This window comes from Nicotiana tabacum, chromosome 4 (genome assembly GCF_000715075.1).
Source record: "Nicotiana tabacum cultivar K326 chromosome 4, ASM71507v2, whole genome shotgun sequence".
NCBI lineage: Eukaryota > Viridiplantae > Streptophyta > Magnoliopsida > Solanales > Solanaceae > Nicotiana > Nicotiana tabacum.
In genome coordinates, this window is record NC_134083.1 from 91,902,601 (window position 1) to 91,911,532 (window position 8,932).

Sequence of the window (8,932 nt, forward strand, 5' to 3'; positions counted from 1 at the left end):
AATTAAAATTATGATTGTGGTTGATGTCTCTAATGAGATGACCTAGCCGATCGGGTCACGATCGGACTCTGTGCTAAAAGTAAGGTGGTATTGGTATTGAGAGTGATTGCGGTTGGCATCTCTAATGAGATGGCCTAGCCGATCGGGTCGTGGTCGGACTCCATGCTAAAAGTACGATGGTATTGATATTGTGAATAGTGGTATTCCAAAAATAATATTATCTTCGTAATTTGAAAATTATTAGGTTTTAACTTGGCATTTGGATATTATTGATTGTTGATTGTTGTTTCCATGATTTTTCCTTTCTTACATTAGCATTCTATTTTGAAAGAGGACAGTTAGTCTTACATACTAGTACTATTCCATATGTACTAACGTCCCTTTTGTCGGGGGCACTGCATCTTCAATGGATGCAGGTGATTCAGCAGCGGGCAACTTTGGTCCTCGTTAGCAGTTACTCCCTATTCAGCAGGTTTTGGTGAGCCCTACTCTATTCCAGGACCGATGTCACTCGATGTTACACTTTATGTCTTGAGGTATAGCCGAGGCCTTATTTCCGGCACTTCCATACTATTCTTCGGTCATACTTAAAGGCTCCGTAGGCAGGTTGTGGGTGGTGTATGATGTTGGATATTGAACTAGAAATGTTGGCATTTGGCAAACATGTTTTTCATTATATCTATAAACTTATAATATTTTGAAAATTTTGAATGAAGCTACTAATGGAAATGAAAAGGGAGTTGTTAATGAAATCTTTTTAGTATTTAATTAATGGAGTGAATCTCCTCTTTATTCATGGATGAGTGTGGGTAGAATGAAATCTAACATGCTTGTTTGGCCGGGTTCACTCGGTTGAGCGCCGGCCGCGCTCCTCGACTTCAGGGTGTGACAAACTTGGTATCTGGATCAGTTAACACATGATTAATTTGATATTTATTTACGAGTACCAATATTACCAGTGCATCATTATGAGGCTTCACGATCCCCTCAATGTCTTCATCATTGAAAGATAAAGTTCCTTCCGGTACGTAATCCCAAGTCCATTTTCCCCTTGTGATGGATACTTTGGTGCGCTTTATCATCGGACCCTAGGGAATGTTGACTATACCAATGATCATGTTAATGACGTGTTGAGGCTCTTCCTACTCGGTTTGCTTATTAGAATCCCTGTTCCTGAAGTGGTTCTTGGCCTGATCACTCAGGAATTCTCGGAGATGCCCGTTGTTGAACAGTCGGGCTACCTCTTCCCTTAATTGTCGGTAGTCTTCTGTTCTGTAGCCATGAGTGCCGTGATATTTGCATATTAGGTTGGGATCCCTTTGGGTTGTATCAGACTGTAAAGGTCTAGGTCACTTGGTATCTTTGATGCGTCCGATGGCAGATACGATAGCGGTGGCATCAATGTTAAAGTTATACTTTGATAATCTTGGCGCTTCTTTAGGTCCGGTGGGCCTGTTGAAGTTGTTTTTGCTCATGAGTCCCCGATTGCTCTGACCTCGATCACTTCTCCTTTCATTTTCATAGAGTTTAGTCCGGACCCACTGTTTCTTCGGTCCCCATTGTACGACTGATACCAATCCCTGTTTGATCTCAGTTAACGATCAATGTCTCTCTTGACTCTTACATAGCGACGGTTATGGACATTCGACCCTGATTTTCAATTGATACCGGTTATGGACATCGGCCCTAGTGACAGCTGGATATTCCACCAAGTTTTGTTTTAACTGCTATGAAGTCAACGAGCTCCGAATGTTGACTCTTTGGGTGAAAGCCTGAACATCCCAATCATCAACGACTGGTGACAGGTCCATCATTTGAAACTGGGAAACGAACTTTGAGCATCTCATTATCCTTCTGTTTTACTTTGAAAAGGTCCGACTTCCTAGTCTCGACCTTGATAGCCCCGGCGTATGCTTTCACGAAAGAATCTGTAAGCATAGCAAATAAGTCAATAGAATTAGGAAGTAAGTTGTGATACCATATCAAAGCTCTTTTTGACAAGGTCTCCCCAAACCTTTTTAACAAGACAGACTAGATCTCATCATCCTCCAAGTTGTTCCCTTTGATGGTACATGTGTATGACTTTGGAATATTCCTAAGTTCGTGCAACTCATTTGGGTCGGTTGTTCCGTTATACTTAGGAATATCGGGCATGCGAATCTTCTTAGGGATTGGATTTGGAGCCGCGCTCGGAGGAAAAGATTTTTGCACGAACTTCTTTGAATCCAGGCCTTTCAATATCGGTGGTGTGCCTGGGATTTGGTCGACCCTGGAATTGTAGGTTTCTACCTTTTTGTCATTAGCTTCGATTTTCTTCTCCCCTGACTTTACCCGTTTTGTCAGTTCTTCGAGCAACTTTATGATCTCGGGGTTAGTCCCCGATTCATTTTCATTCGATCTCTTACCAACCGATTCATCCCTGCGAGTGACTTTCCGGGACGGATCGGGTTCAATTCTGCTCGATGTGCGATTTTGGTTCTGCAACTGAGCTATCGTCGCCTGTTGAGCCTGTAACATTTCGAAGATCATCCGTAAATTGATCTTGTCTCCTTCAATAGTTTGTGTATTTTGAGTTGCCGATCAGGCTCCACCACAGACGTAATTCTCGGGATCGGTAGGCAGGTTTGCGTTGATAGCCACATGTGAATTACCGTCAATAGGGTCCGCAACCCGAATTTCGATGGGATCAACCAGAGGTACCTCATCATTGGGCACTATGTTATTATTTTCACTGTGATGGCCGGACTCATTGTCAACATGTAGGGGTGTTGATTGAGAGTTTGACATTTTGAGCTTTAACCTGAAATTAGAGACACTTCAAGGAACAAGTGTAAAGTAGTGTGTGTTATGGAAATTTGTATCAAATAACCACTATTATCATTAGTTCCACGGTGAGCGCCAAACTGTTTACCCTCAAAATCGGATAATAATTAAATTTGTAAGTGGTTTTAAGGATACGCGGATTAACTTGATACAAAGTGATAAATTAAGTTGCAATTAAAATAAACAATGATAAAGTAAATTCAAACCACACGAATTAGACAGTTTTAGTCCCGGAAGGTTAGCCACCCTCGAGCCAGATGCACTTTGATCGGTATCACGATACAGAAGAACAAAAGCTTAAAGAGAAAAATAATAATGTATTGCTTTTGAATGCGTGTTACAATGTGGGAAATGAATTATCAGACCCCCTTTATATAGTAGATGAGTCCTACTTTAGGTACAATTCTATAAAAGGTAAACAATCTCTTGATTTGTCAATTGCCAGTTCCTCATTGATACGTGCCGAAATTTTCGCCGTCATATCCGATCGGTCACGGATATTTCGGTCTTCTGTTATGCTAACAATGTTTCTTCGAGCTCATTCGGGACTAGGATCGATTCCGGGATCACGACCTCGATATTCTCGAAGGCAGGCGTTCCAAACCCGAATTCTAGCCCGGTGGGACTTGGGGTCGATCTTCAGTCCTTTATTGCCATGTTTCGAACCTGGCCTACCATGTCGTAGGCGAGCTCGATTTCGACCGTATACAATTGTCCCATTAGATCGTTCTTCATGTGGAGCAATCTTCTTGTGACAAGTACTTCTCCACAATCAAACCTATTTTAATTTGATCAATAAAGTACCAACAAATCATAAGCAAAAGCTTTGGAGTCAATTACCAAAATTAATGAAATTTGTTGTGCTTATTAGTAGTAAAACGTAATCTTGTGTAGTCCTACTACACTTCCACCACTCCTGTCTTCATCATCCTTACCTTCCGTCCTATTATATTTCATTTTCTAATAATCGTATGGCAATATTGTGGAAACAAAATGATGTTGTCCCACGTGCGTTTAAATCCAAAAAGGTGGTGGCAATTTATTGTAGAAAAACCTAAAGGAAAAAGAAAGAAAGAAAGAAAGGAAAGTTTCTTCATCATTATGTCAACACACTTTGTTAGAGCAACCCAATAGTGAAGCTAGAGTTTCACTGCTGAGTGCCAAAATATAAAAAAATAAATAAATAAAAGAAATAAAGAGATTTAACATATAATATATATGCATAAAACAAAAAAAAATTAAAAGAATGTTAATTGACACTTCTTGGTTAAACATGGCTCCGCCGTCACTAGAGCAACCCTTATCTCCCCCCTTCAGTCTAATTGGCTTTTTACTGTTTCATTGGAAAAAAACAAGTCATCTCATTATGGATGATGACGGATTATCTTAATAAAAAGAATGACAAAAGGTGAAATAAACTCACCAGCTCCATTGTACTTTGTGATTCTTCCTAATTGACATGACGCATGAAATATATGAATATGAAGAAGGAGAAAGAGAACAAATGTGTGGTATTGACAAGACTTGGTCGTCGAACTTACTTGGGGTAAAGCCAATGTATTGCGCTCCAATTTTTGTGCTGACCAGTGACCAGGGTTTTCTTGTTTGTTTCGTTAGCTACTTTTTTTCCCAATTGATAAGATTGGTATTTATTAATCACGTGTATATCAGACCTTTATATTATTTCCTAATTTATCAGTATCCGATTTTTGTTTGCATTCTAATATCGACTCGTCGAACTCCAATTAGATCGTTACCACGGATTGAAATATTATTATTTTCATATTGGAATGCTATTGAAATAGTTAGTTAAATAATTGGCTATGTTAGTGAGTAATAAGCTAGCTAATGTACAACTATTATTAGAGTTAGTTAAACACTGTTAGTAGTGGTTAGAGTCACATGATAGTCACGTGTGTATGAGTCTATAAAGGCAGCTTTCTTGTACTCATTCAAGCTAATGAGAAAACTTCTTCCTCATTCCTATCGTTTGCTTCTAGAAAATTCTTCCATGCATGAGCCCTAGGTCACAGAATCATTGTCGTTGTAGACCAACTCTCAATTGTCCTTAATTTTGACATGGTATTAGAGCGGTGATCGTGACGAATCTTCATCGGCGCAAAGTTCCGATGAAATCGAGCTATTTTTCGAGGTGAAATCTGCAGATATGGCCGGAAATGAGGTAAGCTCACTTGATCACACTCATCTGCTATTTCTCCAAGCAGGAGATACTCCAGGGCTGATTTTAATCCCACTTAAGCTCACAAGGCCAGAGAATTATGCCCTGTGGAGCAGGAGAATGAAATTGGCTCTGCGAGGAAAGGGTAAGCCAGGATTTGTAGACGGATCTTGTGTGAAAAGTAGATACATAGGTGAATTAGCTGAACAATGGGAAAAATGTAACGCGAAAGTACTGTCATGGATTGGGAGTCACTATTGTCATGGATTTCGACTGAGTTAATGCCGGTATTGTGTATGCCTCAGATGCGAGAAAAGTCTGAAATGATTTTCAGGAAAGGTTTGACAAATTAGACCTCACTAGAATTTATCACCTTTGGACTGCAATTGCAACAATGAGGCAAGGTATAGACTCAGTGACTAGCTACTACACAAAAATAAAAGACCTATGGGATGAATTGGATGTTCTAGCCCCACTATCTTCCTGTGATTGTGAAGAGTCTAGGACATATGTAGTCCACTTAAAGTCACAGCGTGCGCTGCAGTTTCTTATGGGCCTAAATGAGAGCTATGACAATGTGAGAAGCAACATCCTTTCTAGAAGACCAGTTGTGACAGTGAATGAGGCCTATGTTGTTGTTACTCAGGAAGAAAGCCAGAGATCACTAGGTTTAGTGGACACTCATAGTGATCCACTAACTATGCTTGCAGGGAGGATACAAGGCTTTAAGTAGAAGGCTACAGGATTGGTGTGTGAACATTATGGTTAAAAAGGTACTTAAAGGAGAATTGTTACAAGATTATAGGGTATCCTCCAGATTTTAAAAGCAAGAAGAAATTAAAGCAGGACATTTTGGTGGAAACTCAGGACAATCAAATGTGAGAGCACAAACTGGTGGAGGTTTCAGACCTTATGCCAATAATGCAGCTACAGAAGATCAGATGCAATGACATTTCTTCACTGAGAAAGAATATTCACAACTGATGGGTTTGCTGAATAAGCCACCACCAACTGATTGCAATACAAATATGGTAGCATGTAATGTTTCATTGCTATCTACTACATATGCTTGTGAGTGGATAATTGATTCTGGAGCTTCACATTACATTACACTCTGCAAAGAGTTATTAGAAGAGTTAAGGAGTTTAGAAAAATAATATGATAGTAGAGTACAAGTACCAACAGGGAATAAATCATCCATAAGAAGTGCAGGCAGTACAGTGATCTTAGAATGTCAAAAAATCACAAATGTGTTACATGTACCAGACTTCAAGTTCAATCTGCTTTCAGTCTCGAAGTTAACCAAGGAGTTACTATGTTCAATCACTTTTTTCCCTAATTACTGTGTGTTTCAAAGACTTCACAATGGCAAGGTGATGGGGATTGATAAAGAAAACAATGGCTTTTACATTCTTCAAAGGGGGTGGAAACCTACTGTACGTGCAACAATAATAAGGAAAGATGAAAATGGAGTAAAACTATGGCGCTTAAGAATAGGTCATCCATCAGCAGTTGCGATGCAACACATACCTAGTTTAAGAAATAAAGCCAATGGCATAGTGCAGGAACACTGTCCAGTATGACCAATGGCAAAACAAGTCAGGTTAAGCTTTCCTAATAGTAAAAGTAAGCCTAGTAGTATCTTTTAGCTAATACATGTTGATGTTTGGGAACCCTATAAAAAGCCTACATTTGATAAAAAGCAGTATTTTGTAACCATAATTGATGATTACAGTAGATACACTTGGATCTGTCTGATACAGTCAAAGTATGAGGTCTCAATTATACTCAAGAATTTTCTGGCAATGATAAGAAATCATTTTGGTGTCACTGTGAAAACACTAAGATCAGACAATGGAACAGAATTTTTCAACTCTCAATGTAATAAATTATTCTCTTCTCTAGGTATAATTCACCAAAGCAGTTGTGCCTACACACCACAGCAGAATAGAATAGTAAAAAGGAAGCATAGGCATATATTGAAAGTTGCAAAATCCCCGAAGATTCACAGTTCCATCCCTGTCAAATTCTAAGGAGAATGTGTAAAGACTGCAGTCTACTTGATCAATAAGTTACCTACTGTAGTGTTGGATGGGAAGTCACCCTATAAACTGTTTCATGGTAAGAAGCCTAAACTGGACCATCTTAGGGTATTTGGCTGTTTGTGTTATATAAGCAATCTACCTAGGGCTGACAAGCTAACTCCAAGAGCTAGAAAGGCAGTACTGATTGGGTACTCTGAGACTCAGAAATGATACAGACTGTTTGATCTAGACTCAAGAACTTTCTTTGTTAGCAGAGATGTCAGCTTCAAAGACGAGATTTTCTCGTTTTAGGTCAATACAGTTGAGCAGGAAGAAGAGGTGTTGTTCATGCCTCTTACAGACATGATAAGCAATGTCAAACATACACAATATTATAATATGTATGAGGATCAACCTCCCATTTTAACAAGTAGATAACTCTGCTGGATTGGAGGAAACAGCAGAACCAGTTTCCAATGTTGATCATGAGATACAGACAACAGAAATTACAAACACATAAGACAATGCCACCTCTTCACAGTCTAATGCATCTGCAGATCCCATAGAACCTATATAGGCTACAGAACCAGTTGAAGAAGTCATTATTGGTGAACAAATTCCTGATTGTGGCAGAGGAAAGAGAGTAACCAAGCCACCTATTTGGCTGAAGGATTATGTCATCACTCCATCAAAGCCTACTATATGTCCATACTTCATTGCCAATTATATGGGGTATGGTCACTTGTCTGCAGCCTATCAAGAATATCTCAGCCTATTCTCAGCTCATACATAACCAAAAACCTTCAACGAAGCATCCAAAGACCAGAAATGGATTGAAGCTATGCAACAAAAAATTAATGCACTGGAACAAAATCAGACTTGGGAGCTAGTAAACCTACCTAAAGGGAAGCAAGCAGTTGGGTCAAAATGGGTGTATAAGATCAAGTATAAGCCAAATGGAGAAGTATACAAGTACAAGTCAAGACTTGTAGCTAAAGGCTACACTCAACAAGAAGGATTGGATTACTATAAAAATTTCTCTCCAGTTACCAAGATGGTAACTGTCACGACAGTGATTGGTGTTGCAGCCTCACACAATTGGCCTATATACCAAATGGATGTCAATAATGCCTTTCTACAAGGAGATTTATTAGAAGAATTTTACATGGCTTTGCCTCAATGGTTCCAAAGCCAGGGGGAGTATAAGGTGTGTAAGCTTCTCAAATCATTATATGGTTTGAAGTAGGCATCCAGGCAATGGAACATCAAGCCGACTGATGCTCTTCAAACAACTAACTACATTCAGAGTCCCTATGATCATTCCTTATTTACCAAAAGAGAAGGTGAGGAGATAACTATCATTCTAGTATATGTGGATGATCTCCTTATTACCGGGAATAGTGGAAGATTAGTTGATCAAGCAAAACAAACACTACATAAGAACTTCACGGTAAAAGATTTAGGTGAGCTCAAATATTTCTTGGGGATTGAAGTTCTGAGATCTCAGAAGGGGATATTACTTAACCAAATCAAATATACCCTTGAGCTAATCTCTGATGTTGGCTTAAGTGGAGCCAAACCAGTGAATACACCTTTGGAAGTAAATGCAAAGTTCACCACAGTAGACTATGATGCACATGTAGGAGGGATCACAAATCCTGTTCTTACAGACATTACCTCATATCAGAAGCTCATTGGGAGATTGATCTATCTCACTATCACCAGACCAGATATCAACTTTGATGTACAAGTGCTTAGCCAATTCATGCAGCAACCTAAGGTCTCATATAGGGAAGCAGTACTCAGATTGGTAAGGTACTTAAAAGGGTCACCTGGCTAGGGTATTCTGTTGAAAAACAGTCCATGCACACATTTAATTATGTACTGTGATAGTGATTGGGCAGCC

The 8,932-nt window shown here is 39.3% G+C and overlaps 1 protein-coding gene across 1 annotated transcript; it reads left to right on the forward strand.

Moving 5' to 3' along the window:
* The first annotated feature begins 4,990 nt into the window (after nucleotides 1-4,990).
* LOC142180036 (uncharacterized) lies at nucleotides 4,991-5,735 on the forward strand. The gene is made up of 2 exons (XM_075250956.1): nucleotides 4,991-5,233; nucleotides 5,337-5,735. The coding sequence occupies exons 1-2, from the start codon at nucleotides 4,991-4,993 to the stop codon at nucleotides 5,733-5,735; spliced, it is 642 nt and encodes a 213-aa protein (XP_075107057.1).
* Nucleotides 5,736-8,932: the final 3,197 nt, after the last annotated feature.

Coding starts and splice junctions, on each gene's coding strand:
- LOC142180036 (XM_075250956.1), top strand. CDS start 4,991: ATGGCCGGAAATGAGGTAAGCTCACTTGATCACACTCATCTGCTATTT. Junction 5,234..5,336: donor GGGAAAAATGTAACGCGAAA/GTACTGTCATGG, acceptor AATGATTTTCAG/GAAAGGTTTGACAAATTAGA.